Consider the following 25,531-nt stretch of genomic DNA (forward strand, 5'->3'; position numbering starts at 1 on the left):
TAATGAATAAATATAAATTAAGAAAACTAATGCAAAATATACAAAAGTTTGTACTCCCCCCCCAAAAAATAAATTTATACTTTTTATTGAGCAAGAATGCATTAAATTGATCAAAAGTGACAGTAACGACATTGTTACAAAAATAATTATATTTTAAATAAATACTATTCTTTTTAACTTTCTACTCATGTAAGAATCTTGAACATGTATCATGGATATAAATAAATCAATAAGCAAGCAGCACAATTGTTTCTTGATCACACTGTAGAAAATGCAACTGCACAATTTCAAGTTTACTAAACCTTTTGAGTCTCAAAAAAGAAAAAAATTTTCTTGAAACTACATAAAAACCCTTGTCAGACCAACAAAATTACCCCAAATGTTGTCCCAACTAGTCTATGTACACAGAGGTAAATCCTGTGAAGGGGATGGTTGATTTGTTAGGTAGAGCTCCTTTGTTGGCAGCGGTGTGGTGCCACCCTGGTGTTGTGAAATAGCCGGGTTATCGCGGACGTGTGACATCGGCCTGATTCACAACACCAGCTGCAGCACACACACCTCACACACCAGTCCAGGAGGTGTGAAGATGAATCTTTTTCCTCCAGATCTTCTTCTCCAGGTTCCAAACCAAAGTGAGTTCCTATCTAACGTGTGTGATGTACTGATGCTGGAAGACTTAATAAAAATATTATGCAAGGACCAGATTTGTCTTTGAAGAAGAGCTTTTGTTCAAAGGGTGAAATAAAGTTGAAACAGCCTGATTGTTGTGCACCCAGTACCTTGAATTTAGGACAGTGCACTCTAATATTAATGCAGCAGCTCCAGATGCTAACGGTTAAAAATGCAAAGCAGAGCTTAGAGGGAGCTGGAGCAGACACTGCAGCCGGCCGAGACAAAGCCAACACGTCCATCTGTGTGCTCTACAGGCATTTTCTCCATAACCCACCATCTGCTGAGAGAATCAATGTCACACAGAAACATTCCTGCTCTCGTAACTCTCTGAAGGGCTCTAAACATTCCCTGTCCGGCCACTTGTTTGTACAGTAGGTTTGTGTTACACAATATACATTTTTATGAATAAAGTATGAGCGAACCAAAACAGATGCAAAAAATATACAGGCTTCCCACGTTTTGATTTCCATGAACATTGTCATTTTTGATCTTGTGAAGCAATTTGAATGATTTAATAAAAGGCTTTAGTTAGTTACATTTAGTTAACATGCACTGAAGATGAACAATGAAGAATACTTCCAAAGCATTTATGTTAATTTCATTATTAAAATCAAAAGTTGTCTGTTAATATTATTTAATGGACCTGGAATAATATCAAAGAGTTGTATTTTTATTAACTAATGTTAACAGATGGATAAATACTGTAACAAATGTATTGCTCAGTGTAAGTCGATGCATTTACTAACGGGGACAAATTGTAAAGTGCTTCCCTTAAAAGAAGAATTGCTCACAGATCACTACAGTTTGTGCTTTACATAAGCTCTATCAACAACAATGTGTAGTCAAGAAAATATTTCAGAACAACTAATAACTACTAAAATGTATAAACACTAAAGAAAGATCTGACCCCGGAAAGTTTTTCTGTGAAAACCATGTGTATACAGTACACAGAATATTGGCTGCCACCAAATCCACCAAAGTGGCTAATCTTACCGTTAATAACAATAAAGAATACTATTGTCATGAGATGTGCACATTGATTGTTTGCACTGGATTTCATATAGGACTGATAAGCTGTAATATTGTATTTAAATAGTTTCATATAGCTTTTATATGAGACTATGGCTTTTAAAATGAAATTGATTTGCAACTGAAATGTAATCAAACAAACAGAAAATGCAGGACAAAACAATGTCACATCAAATTAAAAAACTGAAGAAAAAAAATGAGGATTTAATATTTAAGAAATGAAATTGAAACAAAATTGAACTGAATTTCTTTTTTTTATTTCAAATAATGGAAAAAATACAAATATAAGTTGACAAAAGTAATGATGGAATGAGGACAATGAAAGAGAGCTGCTGGAGAAGGGTGAAGGGGGGAGTTTCAGTTCATTAGGACCTCCATCTGAACCAGTCTGGCATTGGTATCTCCAGCCATCCGATACGGAATCATTCCCGCAAACGTGATCAGAGCCCGAGCTTGACTGCGCAGAAGCTGCAGAGAAAGTAGACAAATGCAACCGCCGCACACACTTGAGAAGAGCTAATTACAATTAACATGTATCGTCACAATATGTGTCCAGTGAATAATGGACTCACACATGGTTGATTAAGCAATCATTTAACTTAGAAAATAATTTTACCATGTCTCTGTCCTCTAGTGTACGCTGAGGTCTTCCTGGTGTACCTGCTGCAGCCCCCTTTAGACGCTTGTACTGTGTGAACAGGATATTCATTGTGGCCAGCAGAACCTCTGACAAATTGTGTCTTATCTGTGAAAAGATTAGGACACAATGAAGAGAATGTCATGTTAATAAAGGTCTCCATTCTCCATCTCATAGTTTTTCAAAATTATACAGACTAGTTTTTAGTCAACTCAACCAAAAAGCAAAAGATTTGAAAAGATATATTACTTTGGGGTCACCTGAAACGACACAACAGCTTAGCATTTGAAATAAAAGCAAGTAGTTGATTTACGCTAATGGTTTCAGATCTCTTACCTCATCGCTGAAGTTTCTGAATGCCGCAACCCGCTCCTCCACACTGTCCTGACTTAAGGGAACCAGCTTTAGCCTCTCAATCACCTGACACAGAATGACACAAAAATATAGATTAATGCCTGACAGCATGTGCCCAAGGTCAGCAGGGGTCTTATAGGTAACTTACATCGTAGGCTCGGTCTATGTGGCCAGCGTGGTACTCATCAAAGAACGTCATGAGGTCCAGAAGCAGGTAGAAGGTGCTGTCCACAGACTTCTCCCCAGCTATACCGTTAGTACGGTACCTGTGCTCAAGAAAAAAAAAAAAACATTTGGTGTTCAATGAAACTACAATCTACAAAAAAAATAAATAAATAAAAAAAAATATGATGATGGATGCCTGTTTCTGCCTCAGAATTAAAGTAATTGTGAGATAATATTTAAAAAAAAGGAATAAAGTTGCATTTGCGAGATATAATGTCACAATTACAAGAAACAGTCACTTTGCAAGAAATAAGAAATAAATTGCATCTGGAAGAAATAAATCATTACAAGAAACAAATTGCAGTTGCAAGATGTAAAGTCACAATTGTGAAATAACTGTATAAAGTTGCAATTAGGAGAAAAAGTAGTAATTGAGAGGCAAAGTAGTAATAATGCAAGATATACAGTCACAATTGACTAATTGCGACTGAGAAATAAAGACACTGTGATATATGGAATTGCAATTGGTAGATATAGTTTCAATTGTCAGATATAAAGTTGCAACTACAAGAAGTAAAATTGCAACGTTTATAAAGTTGCAATTATGAGATATAAAGTTGCAACAGTTACATAATCACAACTGGAGGATATATTGTTGCAATTGTGAGATGTGAAGTTGCAATTAAAAGAGGCCAAGCCATAATTCAGAGATACAGAGTCTCAACTGCAACCTATTAAGTCACATTTGAGAGATATAATGGCACCATTTTGGGAATATTAAGTCACATTGTGAAATATGAAGCTGCAATAATGAGATGAAGTTCTGTAGTGAGATACAAAGTTGCGATTATGATCAATGAGAAGTTTTTTTTGTACTTTACACAGAGAATGGCTTTCATAGTTTAAAGAGGTCTGTGTACAAAATGCTCACCGTTCAGCAATAGCCATTGCCATGTTTTTGAGTCGCTCTTTGTTGGACTGGGGCTCGCCAACTTGAGCAATAACTGGACTCAACAATTTGTTCATCAGTTCCAGAACCTTGTCAGCGTTCTGATGCAGAAAAAAAAAAAAAAAGAAAAAAAAAGAAAAAAAAAAAAATGCTTTAGGCACAATCATCACGAGACTAATCAACCCAATGGCACGTCACTACTTGTCTTACCTTGGCTAACTCGTACAGTTTGACGGCCTCCTCAAACAACCCCTTGTTCTCAGCCTCTGAGGCCACCTTGGTAATGATGGCCCGCGTGTCTCCAGCAAACTTGTCAATCACGCCGGGCTGAAGGGATTAAAACAAACACTGCTTAGAGCCGATGAAGACTCTGAATGCACAATGGTGTTGTCAAATTGCTTTGAGCATGAAAGGCCAGACTGTGTTGCAAAGGCCTTTGAGACAATAGGACATTCTACACAACCCTGCAAGACTGAACAAACAAAATAATGAACAAGTGAGTTACTGTGGAAGAACACTGGCATGTTCTCTGTCTGCAAGTCAGGTGATATTACTAAAGCCTCCAACATACCTTTCTACTTCCATCTTTTTCGAGTCTTCCAAGAAGCATATCAAACTACAGGAAGAGAGTTAAGTATTGACATATTATGTAATAATAATAGCAATTAGTATGCAGTAACGCTTCCTCCAGTGAGCTCGCACACGTTTCTTACCTCCCGACTCTCGATGACTAGCTCGCCGACACAGCGCATGAACATGTTTTCACCTTGACTGTCCTTCTCATTCCTGTGGCCAATCAGAAAACAGTGATTGTGAATTTACACTCAGTCAAGTACAGCAATTATGCCATTTGTAGCACGAAAGCACTTGGGCCTGCAAAGGAACGTGTTCGCTTTGTGATACGCATGCAAACCCTGAGATAAAAGACCTTTAGAAGATCAACCGTTTCCTTTTTGTAACAGTGCCTGTGAGACCTCTTAAAACAATGGGTTGAGTTAGCATCGAATTCAGCGTGCATGGAACAGGTTTAATTATTCATGGATGATTCGTGGAAGGTTCAGAGTTATTCATGACACATTAATCTCTTCTCAGAGAGGGATTTTGCTCAGTATTTTCAGAGAAAAGGACATGACTCACAGTTCAGCCACTGATCAAACAGGAAACAAACTGATTTTAGAACAGGTCTGGTGTGTTGAAGTATAGATTTGCTCGACAGCTCTTTTAGTATGTTACCCTAAATGACCCAATAGCATCAGCTGGGGTTAGGACGACCATTACCGGAGAAAGTAGAAGTACTGCAGGGCCTCTCGTGGGTCTGTAGACTCAAACTTGCGGGTGAAGAGCATAAGCAGCCTGATGAAGTTGAGCCTTCGCACCATTGGAGGATCTCCAGCTTCTTGACTCACTGAGAAAAGACCAGAAAACTTTTTAGAATAGAAACTAAATAAAATTTCGAGTAATCACTTATTCAGATCAGAACTTACAGAGTTGTGCACTCTGGCCCGATGATTTGAGCAGCAGTTTGAGTTCGTACAGCACCAGAGCTACGTGAACGGCATGGCTGCGCAGACGCTCCACTCGGAAAAGGAATGCTATGGCCGCCTCAAACTGTGCAGTCAGGAAAAGCACCTGGAAGTACAGGAATGGCTGGTGGCTGGCCGAGAAATGGGACTCACCTGCAGAAAACAATTTAAATAATGCCACACACCTTTATGAGCATTTGGGATAATCCAAAACCACTTACAGAACATTATAAACCACATATTGGGAGTGTGCATATGCAAATGCAACCAGTAAGGATTTGTAACTTAAGGAATTTGAATGCTTCTTTAAGCGAGTAATAGGTTCCACATAAATCTTCCTCAGCTGTGAAGTGCTTAAATAGGCTGTTTCATTTCCATTTGCATGAGTTGAAATAATCCCCTCTCATTTAAATTGCTGTTAAAACTGACGTCTTAAAGCAGCATTGAAAAGACCTGCTGTGACTTTGCATGGAGCGTAATGGCAGCACAGCTGGGAGTGAAGGAGTCTTATCAGCAATAGAGGGAGTCTTTAATGTGGTGTACTGCAGGAGCGCCGGCGAGATAAGACTGACTCATCAGGCAGGTGGAAGAAACTAAGCGGATGCCTTTTTAAAACTGGGCGAGGAGAAGTTTAAGGCATGAGAAAACAGCACAATGACATACACTTTTATCTGGGTTAGGCACACTGGCAGAGACTGAATTGGGGGGTTTTGCATATTGCCTAACTTCCTAGTCTTTCAAATGCCCATTTAAATCTCTTCCATTAGGACTGGAGTGAATCCAAAGATAAGTGGGCTGATTTTTTGGCTGTGTGGAATAATTTGATCTGAGTTTAACTCATTTAGAGAGACCACTTGTTTTAAAGAGCTGAGATTAAGATATACTGCCTGAATTTTGTAACTGTAATATTATTTAATAGTATAGTCAACTTAATCCAGTTTAACAGAAGCTGCTAGGATTCCCTTGTGATAGTAAATTTTATCCCCAAAATATTCACATGTGAATAATGTGTTTTCTCTAAATCTGACTGAATCCAGCTGAAACCTGTCTGTCACAGAACAGCTTACAATCTTATTTTGTTATAACCCAGTTTTGACTGAGTATATTTGATGTTGGAATTTTGATAAACGTAAATGTTTCAATTAAATAAAAGTATATAGTATATACTATATATATATGCATGCATATATATATATATATATATATATATATATATATATATATATATATATATATATATATATATATATATATTTTTTTTTTTTTTTTATGGTGACTGTGAGTCTCACCATAGTCCTCCAGTAGCTGTTTCTGAAGTTGGGCTAGAGTCATTCTGTCCTGAGGGGAACTGCTGCCGTCCTCATCAAAACACACTTGATTCAGCTGGACATGGACACAGAACATGGCTCAAAACATTAGTAAAAAAATTTTTTATTATAACACAAACTCTGATATACAGTTAGGTCAATATCTGTCACTATAGCTGACCTTGAGCCACAGGTAGTCTTCCGTCTTATCGGCCACCTCTCCATGATTGTCGCCGATGTCGCATTTGCCGATGAGGCAGTAGACCGCACGCTTGTAGGGGTCAGCGCTGTTCCTCAGCACACGTCGGTAATGAAGTCGTAGTTTATTCTCTGTGGCAGGAGACAAACTGAGAAGAACATTGCAGTTGAATAAATATACACTGAATCCTAAAACAGATTCAAACTTATGCATGAGACAAAAAGGGAGCAAGCTGGGTCAATCGCACAAGAGAGAGAAGTAGTTACCAAAAACAGAGGAGAAATTGTCCTCTTAGGATGTGATCTAGTTTTGGGATGAGTGTATGTGCGTTCTCACCGTCGGTCGGGGCTGTTCATGTATTCCTGAAACCAAATCTTAAAGTCTCCCAGCTGATGCTGTGCCCTGTTCACCACCTGCATGGCGGCAGACAGGTCTCCGCAACGCAGGCAGAAATAGATCAGAGCCCACACTGGATGTCCCTCCACCTCGCCATCCTGTTACACACACACACACGCAGCAAGGTTTATCCTTGGGTCACACTGCATCCATTTACCCCCTTTTTACTTTCAGCTCTGAAATAAGCAGCTTATTGGCCCATGCAGGGAGAAACCACTGCTGTTATCTAAACTACAGCAAGCCACACTCTGCGAAGTTCATTCGAGAGTATCTGCAGTGAAGACATCTAGTGTGTATGATGTAGTGCTGCCTGTGCTGTGTGGTGTGGACACGTTCTGCTGCAGTACCTGCATGCCTGGCAGCGGGGTCGGCAGCTTGATGTTTAGGAAGCTGCATACGAGCTGATAAGTGCCAGGTACTCCACCCAGCTGAGCCTGATGCAGATTCCCAAATACAGTGACCATAGTGTAATTTTTATAGCTGTAGAAGAACAACACAAGCAGTCAGTAATTTTTCTAGTGGATAAAAGTACATACTGGGTTCACTAACTTTCTGACCAGTGATTTTAAATGTTTTGCCATTATCCTGTTAGAACTAAATGTTTTTAAAAAACAATAATAATTCTGATTCAGACTGACTCACTAATGAGTCATTCAGACTGAATTGTGAAGCTGTTTGACGGACTGACTAAATTGAATAAAAAACAGGTAGTTTACAAACCTGAACTCAGTGTGTCCTGTAAGCAAGATTTAAATCAGCATAAGAGCAAAATCTAACCCATTACATATTTTGGAGAGCACAGAATCAATATTCACAAGATTCCCTTAAATCATATGATTATTTTTCATTACATTTTCCAACACCATGGGAACCCTAAACATACACTAACATTCAAAAATTTGGGGTAAGTAAGATTTTTTGGCAAGAAATTAATACTTTTATTCGAAAGGATGCATTAAATGTTTTAAGTTACAAAATATTTTTATTTCAAATAGAAGCTGTTCTTTTGTAATCTATTAAAAATAGATCACAGTTTTTGTCAAATATATTAAGCAGCACAGCGGTTTTCAACATTAATTGTAATGATAAAATTGATTATATTAAGAAATGTTTATTGAGCAGCAAATTAGTATATTAGAATAATTTCTAAAAGAATCATGTGACACTGAAGACTGTTGTAATGGCTGCTGATAATCCTACTTTGTCATTTCAGCTATTATTATTTTAAAATATATAAATTTTTTTATTAAACTGTATTTTAAAATTATTTAAAACAAATACATGCAGCTTTAGTTAGCATAAGAGTCTTCTTTCAAAAACATTTTAAAAATATCTTTCTGAGCTTTTCAATGGTAGTGTAACTTCAAAATTGCACAACCAATTTCCACAATAAACTGGAAGTTTCTAAATAGAGTAAATTGTACAACTCTACACTGAGCTTTGTTTTTACTTTTTAATTTATAATTCAAGTTATTTAAAATCAATAATAATTAATCAAATAATAAACAAATAATTACTGAAAACTAATTTGTTAAAATACATTGACAATCATATTTAATCGCCATTAACATAAAAATAAATTTACATTTATTCATACAGCAGAAGCTTTTATCCAAAGTGACTTACAATTGGGGAATACATCAAGCGACTCATCTTAAAGAGGCAAACAGACACAGGAAGTGCTCGTAATACCAAGTTTCAAGCATATATAATTTTTAAAATAATTATTTATACATAAATAATTTTTGCCTACTGGTAATTTCAATATTGCAACATCCCTACTTAAAACTAGTTTACGTCAATATTTTCTCTCTAAACAGAGAGCGAGCTGAATTTTCTTTCTCACCTGTTTTCCAGAAACTGCAGGGCTTGTCTGACGAAGGCCATCTGCATGTCCACAGACACTCGGCACTTCAGCGTGTCCTTTGCTGGCACCAACAGAACGTCTGTCATCTGCTTCACCATGAGCCACATGTCTGACACGTTCTGCAAACACATGCACAGACAACTTTACAGAATCACTATTAAAGCAATCACTCCCCTATATTTCTGAGACAAAAAGCACAGACACACAGTAAAGCCAGGCTGAATGTGACATACCTTATCATCCAGGCTTTCGGCTACTGAGGCACAGAGATCTCCCAGGTTGGGTTGAAGATGCCCATTTACTATCTTCTCATTGAAGATATAGATCTAAACAAAAGAGGAAAAATGCAAATTGAAAATGATGGTCAAAGACTGATTGCTGTCTAAGGCTGAGCTCTCCATAGCTGGATCTGCTATTATCTGGAGGTGAAGTGTAGGATGATGAAGAACAAAACAAACAGGATGAAAATGTTTAGAAGGTCTTCGAAGAAGAGCACAAAGATCAGGAGGATGACTCCACAGGCGATGTGGCGACACATGATTCGACAAGGCAATAAAAGAGAAATCTGACACACACACACAAAAAAAAAAGAGAACAAAGGGAGATAGATTGAGAGACGGCCCTCCCCTTTATGGATAGATTGGGAGCTTACGCATCATGCTTCATTCTAGAAAATCAATCTGATCAATCCAGCTAGGCTTGCAAAACACAACATAACACAACAATGGGGGAAGTCGTGGCCTAATGGATAGAGTTGGACTTGTAACCTGAAGGTCGCAGGTTTGAGTCTCAAGTCCGGCAGGGATTGTAGGTAGGGGGAGTGAATATCCAGTGCACTCTCTACCCTTAATACCACGTTTGTTTACTACTCACTGGTGTGTATGTGTGTGTGTGCACTTTGATGGGATAAATGCAGAGCAGAAATACCAAGTATGGGACACTATACTTGGCCACACATCACGTCCTGTCCTGTCCTATTTATTCTTGTGTCTAGTTAAGAGAAAAGCTAAGCTTAACTTAATGAAAAGGTAATCTGATTAACTATGAGCCAATCTTTTTATAAGATGTCTTATAACTAGGATTGCATGATTTATTAGCGTCCAGTTTGATGTTGTCCAATCTCTATCAGTATGATGTTTCGAAAGTACTTTCTACTGGAAATTATTCAATTTTGATGACTGACTTCATGTATGTATAACTGTGTACTAAAGCTTTAATTGATTTTTTAATTATTATGTTTATATTTGTATTATTATTTATTAAAATTATCCATTAATAAAATAAAGGCATATTTTTATACTTTATTACACACACACAAATGAATGAAATGTACAGAATGTTTTATAAAGATATTTAAATATTTTCTATTTTTCTTTATGCGTATGCTTATGGTGTGTAATTATGGATTTCTACAAACCTGTCGGCTGTAGGCAACTTCCACATTGTTTAGTGCACTGCGTCCTGGAACTCCGACCTCACTCACAAAACTGGGCTGTAGGGCACATAGCAACAGTCGTTAAGGCACAAACAAGGATGTCTACACAACAAGACCGTATTAATATTCTCTACGTGTGTAGGTGTGCATATGTGCGCCTGTAAAAGCGTGGGTTTGACAAGTGCACAAGCTGCGTTTATCTCGGAGAGTTGTTTTAATCTCAATGCAGCGACCAATGTAGCGTGAATCTATTGTGAAGAACATAATTCACGCTTGAGAGCACACAGCACAGTATTGTGAATCCACAGAGAAAAAACCTTAAATTGTATACGTGGCCACGAATTGATCTCTTCTAAAGAAAAAATGTCACATGTACTGAGAAAGATTTGACAGATAAAGCATATGGTGCTTTAATTGAAATAATTTTCAACACACTCACTCTCTCACACACACACACACACACACACTTCACAGTAGCAAATTCCATGAACAGCCTGGCAAGAAAGGCACTGAGGCGTTGTAGTTTGTGTGACTATGTAGTGGGGAGGGGGCGACCCAGGCTGGTGGTACAAGGAAGAGTGAGCTTCTGGCATAGGAAGTGAACAGCAGGTCACACATGGAAAATTTAACTGCTGTTTAATAATTAAAGCAGCAGGACAGCAGTCAAAAATCTCCTAGAGCACACAAACATACATGCATTTGTGTCCAAATTTGCACAAACACTACATTCTTCTTGAATCCTTTATAGGAAAATAAAAAAAGACAAAAGCATATTCTGAGGTTTCGCCTTCTCAAAAAGGCCGTCTTTGTTTGCCGTAGACAGACTATTTTTCCACTTGAAGACATAAAAGACGTGCATTTTTTTTTGTATATATTATTTAGCAGAGGAGTGCTTGTCATCTTCAATGTTTGATGTTTTTTACATCCTTCCTTCTTACTCACCTCTCCATTTTTTGACAGCAGAGATGTGAGCAATGCTGCCAAAAGAGCCTTTATTAATAATACCCTCTAAAAGCAGCCAATGTCATCCCATCTTACTGTCACATGACTGATTTTTTATTTTACTTTTATGATGCGAGTATATGACTATAACATAATAGATTTAAATCTAAAAATAAAGTATAAAAGTAAATACGTATGTATTTAAAATGCTCACAGCATACAAGAGAGTATGTCTTGTAATATGTATGAAATGTAAAATTAAATCTAATATTTTATACACACATACAGCTTATACATATTTGTATAGCTAAATCTAAATCTCTGTATTTATACACAAACATAAAACTAAATCTACATATATGTGTGTGTGTGTATAGATAGATAGATGGATAGATAAAGATATATAATGTAGATATAGTTTATATCAATATCTTTTTATTAATCTGTTTGGTGATGCTTGTAGTGCATAAATTACTTTAAGGCCCACTGGATGTTATCTTTACATAACGATTTGTCTTTTTTTTTATTTTTATAATTAACAAAAAAAATCAGGTCTAAATGTCCTATTCTGAAAAGAACTACAAAAAAGATTTTGCCAGATAAGATTTCACTGACAAACAGATCCAGGACGACCGTAGCCACAGGCTGGGTGTATCACGCCAACAGATCTGAACAAGCTCCTTAGATGCTAAATGAGAACATTTGTACTTTACGGATACGCCACGTGTGAAGTGAGGTGAGTGTGTGCTATTACATATCTTACAAGGGAGTTATATCACATCTATCCTGCGTGTGTATTGTGTTTCATGTGGCGTGTTGTTCCTCAGACCTCCACTTCCTGGCTGAAGTCCAGTGCATCCTCTCCAGCTCCCAGCAGGGTGTGCAACACTCTCTGCTTCACCTGCTCCCACTGCACCAACATAGAGTCTCTGTGGTACTCCTCCGCCAGCAGAAACGTCTGCAAGAAAGACAGAACGAGTGAAATAGAGAGGACAAGGTACAAATCACACATAAAAAAAAACGTGATAAATGAGAGTAAAACGAGTTGAAACTCCAAAGCCTTCAACAAATATATAGGTTACCCAACATGTGACGCATTAAAAATAGCTAGTGGAGTAAGAAGGGAGCAGCCTGGATCTGGGAAGCATGCAGTGCACAATAAGCGCTAACGGGCACCACTATCTTCACCACTCCCCCAATCCCACCTCCAAGGGACAAGGAACGAGAGCTGGGCCTGGGGAGACTCAAACTGGGTCTGGCCCGCTAAAGCCTGGATGCGTGGACACCTTACTAATGGAACTGTGCCGCTATCTGGGTCTGTCTTCACGCCTACCACCGATTTAGCAGATACCCTGATTGAATCCGAAGACGTTTCGTCTATTTTACTCGGTCCCGGTGGATCGACGTGTGATAATTGCGAGCGTTCTAATTAAAAAGGCTTCTGAACTCTGGAGGAAGAGATTTTGGAATCGATGGCGTAATGATGGAGGGAGTGAGATATTATCAGTACGACGTGCTGAAGTTTATGTCAATCAGGTAAAATTTCAAGAGGAGAAATGCTCAGGAGGGTTTTGTTTTTAAAGGGGAAAACAATAGCGCTTTATAAACACTTCAGGATCTAACTGTACTCCAGATGATTTTGCTGGGTCAAAAAAGCCATTAATCATCCAGCAATTTACTTCATTCTCACTTGGGGTCCAAAATTAACGCTCTAAATGCCCAAATGCAAGTAAAAATTGGCTATGGAGAGTAGAGTGAATAAATTACTCGTCAGTTGGACTGTAATTTTATTAGAAACTGCAGTTGCACATGGTTTGCTGATGTAAGTGACATGCAAGATTCAAATAAAAGTAAACTCTGGGATCTTAACTCTAGTTTTTGCCTATCTCTTTATGTGGCATCAGATATAAGTGGAATATTCCTCAAAACACCACAAAAATAAAAATATGAGGAAATAAATCATGAGTTGTCACTTTTTTTCTGACAGGTACCATTATAAATGGAGACTGGCTTTTTGCCACAACTATGACAACTAAATAATTCCACTGTTATAATATATAGTTACAAATCTGTATAATACAAAATAGTCGGTTAATTAAAAAAACAAATAAGTTGATTTTGGGCCTGCCTGTGAGGGACATAAATTTTACTGCAGTGCTTGAGGACCCCAAATTTTCACTTTTCACTTTGTCACATACAGGCCATCTGTGTTGTGAGGGTAACACCTCTTCTTTCGTGAGCAAATTATCCTGTCTATCTCTTTGCTGACATTCCTCCTTCTGAGAGGTTTGATGACTTGACTGAGAGGATAGATAGATGGGATATTGACCTGGCCGAGAGCAGTTCTCTGCTGACAGATGGATAGTTACAGGTGAAAGGGCCTGTTTTTACCTCACTAACAGTGGCTGAGGAGACAACAAGGGGGAAAGGGGATTTGACTTAAAACTAAAAGAGCTACAACCTCTGGCAACTATCGGAAGGAGACTGTTTTAAAAGAGCTGTCAGATGAATTGCATAGATTTGAAAGTCTGGGCAATGCGGGATGTAGTTGCGCTGTTTAATGGTGTTAAAAATACCATTCCTTTTCTCTACACTGGACAAAAAGATATGGGCTGATCGACTGAGCAAATAAATGGATGTAAAAGGATATAGAGAGGTAAAGGAAGATGCTCACCCTGCGGCGTGATTCCTCGATGGCTGACAGCAGTGCATTGTCTCTCTCGTTCTTCAGAAAGCCCTGGAACAAGAGACACGGCATGGAGGTTAAACGTACTGCAACCTATTTTCCCCTTTTCTGCATGCAGAGCACACGCCCTCTCTCTCTTTCTCTCTCCTTCCCTCCATACTTCCTCCAAGATGCAAACGCCACAGGCCAGAGATGGAGAATTGCCATCATTATCGAAATCGCTGCTAAAAATGTGCTTAGAATCGATCCTGTGCGAGATCGCTCACCCAAAATGGCCGCTCTCGACTGGTCAGAGCTGGATCAGCAAAGCTCTGGTTCACTACATTTTCGAGTGTACTAAAAGTACTGCGCATTTAAGAAACCCTGCATTCACGTGAACATGTAAACCACGTTCCTACACAATGAAGTCAATGGACAGTTATGGAAAATGTAGTTTAAACTGCTTGGTTTCCACCCATCTCCAACTCTCAGACTACTCTTCAGAACACAGACAGTTAAAACCAGACTAAACCCTGACTAGAATGTTACCAACTGGAAATCATAAAGCCAACAGCTGCTTATATCTAATTATGGGCCATCATCATCTAAAACGTCATCTTTGTTCGATCACAGATGGAAAATGCACACATCAGTAGCCTTCAAGGATACACAAGCTACATTTTCTGACTGGATGCCGAGTGTGCAGCTCGAGCAACCTGTATGGATGAACTAGGAGTGATCATACTTGATGTACAGCTGGGTAACGATCACTCTCACACACCCACATTCATTTGATTAAACAGAGAACAGAAAGATCCAGTAGCTGATCCTGAGGACAGAGAAGTCACTGGAACGACGTGCACACACACACACACACACACACTGAGGGGGGCTGGGATAGGGAGTGGTACTGATGGAAGGGGAAGCTGGTTCTGATGGGTTTGGAGGATCATCAGACCGCTGAAAAGCCAATTTTCGAAGGATGGAGAGAAATGCGACCACTGAACTGGAACCTGCAACTATTGGCTTTTATTATTACAACAAGGATGGAGTCAAAAAAAGCATTTTCCGGGTTTGATTTTTACTGAATACAGTTGTGTCATGAAAAGCACACCACATAATAGTAAAAGAATTAACAATGATTTAAGAAGTTTCCTTGAATTCATCAATAAATTAATTTGATTTTAGAAATTTAGGCACCGATCACCATTCACACCCTTTTTTATCCAAGTCCTCAGGATCGAGCTGAAGCCTGTCCTCCCTTCCCCCCGATGACTCTTTTCCTCCCCCCTTAGATTGCACGACCCCCATCACCCCATCCACACTCTGACTGACAGCTGTAAATGAGGATTGATTTATTCTGATTTGAGGAACGCAACATCTAAATGGCGCATCCGAACGAAAGATTCGAGTTGATGGATACGGAGATGGAAAGTGGGCGGGGGGAAGTTTAAGGTGTGGGAGCAGCCAACATTTCATACTTAGCAGCACTATTTCTTGCTCAGTCACCGTGCCTCCAACCGCTAGCTACAGAACAGCGCCCCCTTCAGGCATTCACGTTCTGCAGCTAGTACCCAAAAGCCAATAGCTGACAAATGGAACACATTATACATGGATGCATTTGGGTCATGCCTTATCAAAGATCATGCTTTCTACATACTGTGAAGTGATTTATTGCATATGGCATTTTTTGACATTATAAGTCACATAAAATGAAAAAAAAAAAAAAAAAAAATCTTCTCAGATGTGCAATTTATACCAAAATACATGTATATCTTTTTTGATGCACATTTTAAATCATCTGACCACAGCAAAATAAATGTGTGACTAAAGGCTGCCAATAAAACAGCTAGACAAAGTGCAGATCACATAGGTTGAAAGGGGAGGTTATCGTATGCCATACAATTAAGCACTGTGTATTTCTGGAAGATTCAAGGCACAGCGAATATTGAGCGAGTTTGATTTGGATAAAAACGGTGCATCACGACAAACAGAAGACGTCAATACTATATGAAGCACATACATGTTCTATAAAGACACCGTAATGAATGCTACATATAGAATTCATACATGTTCATGGTGCACACACCTTCTTGTGGATGTATATACATTCTGAAATCAGGTATAATGCATTTTGAACAACACATAGCAGGAAATATGACATGGATTGACATAGAATGCACGGTGTATCGAATGCAAGCTGTATAAAAGACATGCATACATGTGCTAACTGAACCCGCAGCATTTGATTTAAACTCAAAGACCCCTATCTAGATCTATACATCCATCTCTTTTTCCTTTCTTTCACTTCTGAACAATGAGAAGGAGTGAAGAAACCCCACCCTAACCCCACCACTTCCTTTGTGACAGACAAGTCTTCATCCTCCTCCTTGCCATCTTCATCATCCCTTCGGAGAAGGTGACAGTCTTGTCTTTTGGGCTAAAACGACTGACCAAGGCGTACATACTACAGCAAGCCTGTCGAATGCATGTGCATGTAGGTGATACTCACTTATGCTCTGGTTTAACCTGCTGGGAAAGTGCTGCTGAGATGTGAAAGTGTCTAGAAGCAGAGTGCCCGTCCCCTGCCCATGCCATCTCCATCTTCCTCGTCCTGCAGAAGTGGGCCAGTGCATTTTTAGGGCGTTTCTGACCTCCTTCACCAGAGGCCAACACTATCTCTGCCACATGCACTCTTCTTTACCTCAAGGCGGCCCAGTGGTCTGAACCTAGATATGAGCCACGAGCAGGGTTACTGTGGGCTTCTTTATTGTCAGAGGCGGAGCGTACCAAGTTGGCCCAGAGACACGGGGGGGAATCTGAGGAGAAGTCATTATTCAACCTGATCCATGTGCTTGTTCACCATCAGTCGTCCACCCCTCCTCCTCCTCATCTCTTCTCCAGCATCCCTGCCAGCCTCCTCTTTCACTCACACTCATTTCATCCTTTTTTTTAAACATCTCTGCATCCTTCCTTTTTCCTCTTCTGCTAGCGCAATGCAATTATGGTAATGGATTCCCCCCAAACACACACTCTCCTGATGGTTTTCGACATCCTGTCCTGAAACTGGGCTAATAATCCTCTTAAGAGTCATGTTTAGTTAATGAGCAGAGTGCACTGACCAGAGATCAGACTCCACATGTAGAGCTATTTACACCTATCCTGCACCTACCATTGTGTGCGCTTAAATAACCCACTCTGGTGCGAAGGCATGGTGCGGGAAAAATGGAAGTAAGTGGAAGTGAGAGTTTAAGAAAAAGATGAGATGCATCGCCCAATTCTGCGCCATTTTGATCGGGTAGTGCATCTACTTCATGCAGTCCATCATTTAAAGCATTCACTTTTTCATTTACATGATATAAGCACCTAAGGCTTTCCTGCCTTTGCTCGTTTTACTGTTTTGATGTTAAAATTAAAATTTTTATTTAGCTTTTATAAAGGAAACACGTGGGTTGCAGAAGGCTGCAAGCCTTCCCACACACGCAAACGCAGAAGGCGAGAGAAAGGCAGGAGACTACGCCTCATCAGCAGCGTGCATTTCCTTTGTCTTCAGGCAGGCAGGCAACTCGGCCGCCTTATGGAGCACGCACAATATACAATTTACACACTCTGCCACCGGCTCACATAGTCGATGCACATCTGGATGTCTCTGCGCAATTGTAATGGTGCAATTCTAAGCATGGCACCTGCAGCATCTTTTTTTTTCAGCAGCAGGTTTAATGCGATTCTGAACATGTTTTCAATAGGTGATTTAGACGGTGGAGATACATAACGAGAATGAAGATGATATATGGAAGAGCAGTTACACAAGTTCAACAAAAGGGAGATATTAAATCTCATAGCCCTTAGAGTCAATCAGAGTTTTTCTGAAAATGCTAAAGAGATTTTCAGCCACACACACACACATATTCAGACAGGGAGGGAGCTAAAGAAAGTGCCAGGCAGTAAGTGCACTTCCAGTAAGAGCCGAGCCGCACTCTGGCAGGCAGGCCCACCACAAAAATATGTCTGACAAAAAGACGATGGAGAGGAGGGGGAGGGATAGAGACAGTGAGAAAGAGAAGGAGAGAAGAGATAAGCACAGAAAAAGATGGGTGGGAGTAGAAGGCTTCGAACCTTCAAGAAGCGAAAACCAAGTGGATCATTACACGACTTGATGAGTCAATAGCTAATTCTCTATCCGCATTGATAACATTCAAACAAATGAAAATACATCTATCTCTTTATGGTATGAAGTAACTGATGACTTCATCCAGTTGCTACCAACAAGACACATTCTGTTGTCTGGTAATATGTACTTGTCTACATATTACAAATGTTGTCTGTACATTTCGATGGGTGTGACTGTGTGATTGCCCAGAAATGTTAAACTTCTCTTAAATATATTTAGATTTTGAAAACAAATCATTGCCCAACACAACAGTTGTGGTCTTTTTTTACACTATTTCTTTGCTATATATATATATCTATATATATATATATAGATATATATATATATATATATATATATATATATATATATATATATATATATATATATATATATATATATCTATATATATCTCACCAGATTAGATCAATGTTTCCATCCTTATATACCCCACAGCTCTTCAATAAGACATAAAATGGCCATTCAGTAGTACCTTTTCATCGACACAAAAAAGTGCTTCTTTTAACTAATATTATTCTGGGCCTCATTTAGTATTTTCATTAATATTGTTAAAATGGCATTTACTACAATAGCTTAATTTAAAACCTAAAATAATTGATACTGTGGCTAAAAAACAGACTCATCAAGTGGTTTCCTTTCAAACTAAAGCACGCTGAGAATATATCATATTTTATAACTAAGAAAAGTACAGAGCACTGCTGCAAAAAATAACGTAAGAATATTTGACAGCTTTTTTTCCTTCAAAATTTGTCATTCTTTTATCAAATTAAAGCTAAATTAATATCTTCCCAATCACTTGTAGCATTTTTTGTTGATCAAAATAGTCCCAAAGAAATCATTAAAGACCGTGTTTGTCATGATCTTATGAAATCTGATGATAGATGAGGCTAGTAAATAAATGGCATGACAAGAGCAGTTAAGCCAAAATGCTTTAGTTTATAACATTCAAGTGATTTATTACTTCCTGTGATTTTGTGTAAATACATTTAGGTCACCGCTTTATAGCTTTAAAATGTATACACATGGAAATTATAAACATATCTGCCAGTTAGGCAGTAAAACCTAATTTGAGCATAGTACAAATGGCTCACAATGCTGTGAGATGCAAACATGGACAAAAAGCCAAAAGATGACTCCAGCTTTAATTTCATGTGGTTTGCCAGCTCATTGTTGACTTCACTGCTGATTCTTGGCTCTAGTGAGCTCACTATAATTCACTAAACCTGTGTGGTATCATAATGCAGTCACCATAAACACCACCTTTCTGACCCTCTCTGAACCCACTTGTTTTTTTTGTGCTTTGTGCAACATAGCAGTTGCAATAAGGCATTAGCAATGCATTTATATTTTAAAATCCTCTAGTATCAGCAGCATCCACAGGGGGGCATAGTAACCACTGTTATCGTTACTGTTTCAGAAGGCATGAACATCATTCAAATGTCATTTTTCATTTTCCTATCTGGCTCTTTTCATTTACAATGGCAGCTGACAGCAAAAACACTAAACTCTTAAGCTGTAATGATCTTGAATGTGTAATTAAAATTTTAAGAATTACATAATGCTTCGCCTCATTCACGTTTTGCCACATCACGTCTCTTGGCCTTCAGGTCTGTATTACTCTTACAGAAGCACTTAGAACTCAAGTAACCCATTGCCACAGCAAAGTCACACCTTAGCAGACTTACACACAATAATCCAATTCACAGCATGCACTACATAATTTCTAAAAGCTGTGCACTCACTCTGCCTTCACAAATGCCCAAATCAAAATCAAAACAACAGGAAATATATATGTATGGTACACAAGAAAAGTTGCACTAAGAAGCAATGATAACATACAAACACATGAATGGCAGAAAAACCTGTTGCCATTAAGATAAATACATAGAAAGGGATTGAGAGCCATTAGACCCACCCTGTCTCTTAAGCTCTAAAGGCATAGTGCTAATTATAAATGGGCTGAGTGTGGAGATTGTTTAAATGTTTATTTGGCTTCTACTGAGGCTGTAATGCAGGACGTTTCATCAAATTATTAAGAAGACACTGCAGAGTACATCACTAACAGGGAAAACCATTAACAAAAGCTAAAGGTTTGGGGTCGGTATTTATTTACTTATTTTCTTTAAAAAAAAAAAATAATACTTTAATTGTGCAAGGATGCATTAATTAAATTACAGCAACACATTTATAATGTTAAAAGAAAATTCTATTTCCAATAAATCCTGTTCTTTTCAACTTTCTATTAATTGAAGTATACTGAAAAGGTATTACGGTTTCCACAAAAACATTATGGAGCACAACAGTTTCAACAATCTTATAAGAAACGTTTTGAGCACCAAATCAGCAAACTAGAATGATTTCTGAAGGATCATGTAACACTGAATTATGAAGTAATGACTAGAAATTCGGTTTCCACTGATTTATTTTGTAAGTATTTTAAAATTGCATTTGTGTTTTTTTTAAATGTGATAATATTTGTTTTATTTTTTATTAATATTATAAGTGTTTTTTTTTTGATTATGGAGTTAGGACTTTAAAAAAAAAATAAAACAATTAAGAGGAGGAAAATGAAAAGACAGTGACTTTCGAAATATAAAAACAAAAAATTTAACTTGCTTTTCTATCTAAGAAACTCCATTACAACACAATATTCAAGTAAATGTGCTTTTGCAAGGTATTTTTATAAAATGACTTGTTTTTATTTATTTCAGATTCATCCATTTAGAAGATTGTTTCTGAGTTATGCCAAACAATTCAAATGAAACCACGAGATATACACAAATATACACTACCAGTCAAAAGCTTTTGAACAGTAAGATTTTAAATGTTTTTTAAAGAATTATCTTCTGCTCACCAAGCCTGCATTTATTTGATCTAGGGATGTTCATTTCGGTTATTTATCCTAACCGACAACCGACGCTCATTAACCGATTATTAACCCTTAATCGACAAGATTAAGGGTTAATAAGTGTCTGTGACCCGTTAAAAATACTAATATTTGTTTTCTGGGGATTCATTTTACATGGACAAAAAGCAGAAAACAACAGAACATGAGGATTCACATGGTCATATGACGCACCTGCAGCGCTTCTGTGAGCAGAGAATATATATATATAATGGTCATATCACGCACCTGCATATATATATATATATATATATATATATATATATATATATATATATATATATATAAATAATACATTAATGAGAAATTGAACAGGTGTTCTTAATAATCCTTTAGGTGAGTGTATATTTAATGAATAAATAGGCCAAACTGTGCAACAAGTAGTCTAGTACGCAGATTTTCGGTTCATTTTTGTACTGCGTGAAAAGAACCCAAGACGGCAGCAAGCTCATCCTATTTTTCTTCAGGCCTATTTTACAGAAGAACAAAGATTGGTTTGTATTGTGAATGTACACAAATAAAAGCAAACCTTTTAAAATTCCGATTATCTTTTTGACTAAAAGGAGTAGTTGCTTCCAATGTTAGAAGTAAAAAATTCAAATGATTGCACTTGTGCCGCATGCGCGCACACACTTAAGCTTTGTTTTTTACTATTATGTTTTTTACTTTCATTTGTAGTTATTGGGAAATTAAAATGAACCACACTGCTCAGTTTAAATATGTAGTAAAATCTGTGCCGTTAAGCATTATCACCATATCACTGTGATGTTATTCAGATCTTTTGTTTTACGTGAATATTGGAACGCCAGTGAAGTAGGCTACATAATAAATAATAATGTGGCATTCAAACACATTGTGAATACGGAAACATTTGATTTTGTTGGTTTCAATTTCGTTTTAGCCTAAATGAATTTTTTTTGGCTTGCCGTTTATATAGCCAGCCTATAGATTCTTATATTTTTAATTCTTTTTCTTTTCTAAACTGCCTTTTTTCTGGATGAAATAGTAAAAAGCAAAATAAAATGTTATTTTTTTTTTTTCCTCTAAAAACACTTTTTTAAAATATGTGTAGCGTATTTTAACCATGCAGCAAATCTTTTAAAATCTTTTTTCAGGTCTATTAAAAAAAAAAAAACTTTTTAAACCATTTAACTTGGTTATTGTAATAACCGGTCAAAATTCTTACGTTCGGTTAACTGGTTAAAATGAGCATCGCTAATTTGATCCAAAATACAGCAAAGGCCGTAATATTGTGAAGAAAATCTGAATATTAGAATAATTTCTGAAGGATCATGTGACCGGATAAAAATTCAGCTTTGAAATCAATCTGCCATCTGCGTACTGCTCAGAATTGTCAAAATGGCACTACGCTGATTTGGAGAGACACAGAGGAGAGGAATTGTTGAATAAAGTAATTTTTGTTTTCTTCGTGTAAAGTATTCTCGTCGCTTCATAACATTATGGTTGAATCACTGATGGCAGATGGACTATTCTGACGATGCTTTTCATACTTTCCTGCACCTTGACACTGTTATTTATTTGGCAGTCTATGGGACAGAGCCTCCCTGTTTTCATCCAAAATATCTTAGGCCCTGTCCACACAGAGACGCGTTTCTGTGAATACGCACAAATTTTTTTATCGGATGGGCGTTTCGTCCACACGGATCCGGCGTTTTCGTAAGGTGAAACCGCAATTTTTTGAAACCGGGTCCCAGAGTGGATAAATCTGAAAACGCCGTCTTTGCGTTTTCGTCTGGACCGCGAATCTGTATATTTTCTGAAACGATGACGTCATCAGCCCACGTCTCCCCCCAGTCAGACACCTCTACGTCACGTAACAGCAACAAAAACATGAACACACACTGAATGATTGTCTTTTTATTAAATAACATTAACACAGATTAATAAATGTATTGTTACATGTTTGTTTGTGTGCCAAGCGCAAGGTTTATGCATAGTCCATGTCTTCTTCTCCATTTTTAGTGTATCTCTGTGGCAGAATTACAGCGCCACATGCTGGTCTGGCATGTATACTACATCGTTTTATGGTTTCGTGTGGACGCGGATATTTCTTGAGATGTGAAAAAAAAAGGATCGGATTGGGATAAGCTCCGGCTTTGTGTGGACGTAGCCTTAAGTTGTGTTAAGGATAGGATTGGGGTTTTTTTGGGTTTGGTGTGGAATGGGGATAAGTGATTAATGACAAAATTTTCATTTTGCGGTGGAGTAACCCTTTAATAATATAGTGTTATATAATGTTTTACTGTATTTTTGATCAAAAAAATTAAACTTTGGTAAGCATGAGATTATTTTAATACTATTCAAATACTTAAAAATCCTACCAACCACAAACTTTTGAACTTAGTGTACATACTTTTTAATGGTACTGTACATCCAGATAATTAGGGCCCTTTGATATCAACAGATACTACAGTTCAAACAACTACTGCAGTTGCTAAATATATGACATTAAACATCTGTATCTCAATGCATGCAGAGGTGAGATATAAAGTATATTAAAAAATGATCAAATTCCTCTAGGAATAAAAACACCCACCCAAGTAAAACATGCACTAACCTGAATATCAGTGTCCTTGACTGGCTCAAGAGGCTCAAATGTAGTGGCAGCACTGAGACTCTCAAGACGCTGAGAGATATGGAAGATGTCAAGACCCCGAGAGCCCAAAAGGATGGAGCTGAAGTTTTAAAAAATGACAGTACAGATATAAATAATATGCTGACCCAAATTACTTCAAATCAATTTAAGTGTCATGCCAAATGACATACAGACACCAAACTAAAAACTCACGCTTTGACGTCAGCGGTGTCTTGAGAGGTTCTGGTGAGAGTGCGGGAACGTAGTCGCTCTCCTGCCTGTTGGATCTCCTGTAGGTTTCGCTCAACATGGGGCAGCTCGGACACGGCCTCAGTCTCTGCTGCAAGCTGTTCTGCCTGCTGCAGGAGCTCCCCGAAGCCCTCAGTATCCATGTGCAGCTCCTGTTTCACCTGACAGCAACACAAAGCGCATGTCTACGTTACATGGTGATATGCACATAATTTGTAATGAGTACGGTAGTTTTCATATTAACTTTAACACAGCAAATTATCACTTACTACAGCTCTTTCCATTTCAATAAAACTGAAAGAAACTCTGAAAGCTTATTACATAGATAAACCTACAGATTGAAGGACATTCGATGTTAAATTATTATTATTGTACAGTAGTAACTGTGATTTTCACTACATACATATAATTATGTTAACTTTAGGATGTCAAAGACACAATTAAAGTCAAATAAACTGTATCATTACATACTCATATATTTAGCATTCTATTTTATTAAATGGAACATATAAAAACACACATAGTACTACACTGAATGAATGATAGCTTGTGAAACAGCAGTAGTGACTAAAAATGACTGTCACTTGCTAGCAAGCTAACTTGACATGAGGTGCTGTCAGAAAACGCGTCCCAGACAGATACCTGCCAAATGAGACTTCAGTTAACTAGCTATTAACTAGGTAATTAATTAACGCATATGTAACAACCCACCTCCCAGAATGTGAATCCTTAGAGCGGCTATAACAGGATAATTTCCACTTTAGCCGCTATGCTAAACACAACCCCCGCGTGAACTCCCGGCTTCCATTGAGCACGCGCTGATTGGTTCAAACTGGGTTTTCCCAGAAGCACGCGCGACTTGATACAAATTTATTCAACTTTATTCAGACGTTTCTGTTTACAATAATTTATACAAGTGAGATCAGGTCAGAGAGACTTTCTGTAAAATTGCTTGGAAAATCATTTGACTGAACCCTAACGGTGATGATACAACGATGTCCTATATATTGATCTATGATGGTGATATTTGATATATGATTTAGTGATGCATGACTTAGCCTATAAGTAGGCGATTATAAATACAGTAATATTGAATTAATACTATTATCGCATATCATTACTTACACCCCGAGGATATATCGTGCAGCCTGTCCTTGTTGGCATCCGTTTCTTTTAATTACCAAATTAATTGTACCAAAACACGGACATCAGCAAATTAAACCTTCGTATTAAAATAACTTAAGTCATATGAAACACCAAGGGTACACTTAAAACAAGGTGAGCCTCTTTTTAGCCATTCTGACACTCACAGATGGAACCAACTTCCAATAGAGATCAGATACACCAATCATCAGTTATTCAGATTGAAAACGTCAATTTAGCTTTGCATTTATTAAATGAGTGCATCCTACATATTGTACTAGACAATCTTTATCTCAGATTTTAGGTAAATTTTTAGCAGCCCCCCGC

At 37.8% G+C, this 25,531-nt stretch overlaps 1 protein-coding gene across 3 annotated transcripts; it reads right to left on the bottom strand.

Annotated features, from left to right (window-relative positions):
* Positions 1-1,936: 1,936 nt before the first annotated feature.
* nup93 (nucleoporin 93) lies at positions 1,937-25,434 on the bottom strand. Of its 3 annotated transcripts, none has more exons than XM_042744167.1 (22): positions 25,187-25,434; positions 24,026-24,222; positions 23,795-23,912; positions 14,150-14,212; positions 12,305-12,433; positions 10,516-10,590; positions 9,332-9,424; positions 9,078-9,217; positions 7,579-7,711; positions 7,172-7,329; positions 6,818-6,983; positions 6,619-6,712; positions 5,291-5,482; positions 5,085-5,211; positions 4,520-4,592; positions 4,378-4,422; positions 4,017-4,133; positions 3,789-3,907; positions 2,841-2,958; positions 2,675-2,758; positions 2,318-2,446; positions 1,937-2,169 (listed from the first exon to the last, which is right to left on the bottom strand). In XM_042744167.1, the coding sequence occupies exons 1-22, from the start codon at positions 25,223-25,225 to the stop codon at positions 2,059-2,061; spliced, it is 2,520 nt and encodes an 839-aa protein (XP_042600101.1). In that variant the 5' UTR covers positions 25,226-25,434; the 3' UTR covers positions 1,937-2,058. The 3 variants fall into 3 exon arrangements, with proteins under 3 accessions (XP_042600101.1, XP_042600102.1, XP_042600103.1); XM_042744168.1 differs by lacking the exon at positions 25,187-25,434 and adding an exon at positions 24,773-24,927; XM_042744169.1 differs by lacking the exons at positions 23,795-23,912; positions 24,026-24,222; positions 25,187-25,434 and adding an exon at positions 16,653-16,887.
* Between the last annotated feature and the right edge of the window lie 97 nt (positions 25,435-25,531).

Source organism: Cyprinus carpio, chromosome B18 (assembly GCF_018340385.1).
Source record: "Cyprinus carpio isolate SPL01 chromosome B18, ASM1834038v1, whole genome shotgun sequence".
NCBI classification, from domain to species: Eukaryota; Metazoa; Chordata; class Actinopteri; order Cypriniformes; family Cyprinidae; genus Cyprinus; species Cyprinus carpio.

Excerpts from the sequence above, each read along its gene's own strand:
- nup93 (XM_042744167.1), bottom strand. The coding sequence starts at position 25,225 with ATGCCAACAAGGACAGGCTGCACGATATATCCTCGGGGT. Across the intron at positions 10,591-12,304 it reads ACTTCAGCCAGGAAGTGGAG|CCCAGTTTTGTGAGTGAGGT; the intron begins GTCTGAGGAACA and ends TGTGCCCTACAG. Across the intron at positions 4,423-4,519 it reads TAGTCATCGAGAGTCGGGAG|TTTGATATGCTTCTTGGAAG; the intron begins GTAAGAAACGTG and ends CTCTTCCTGTAG.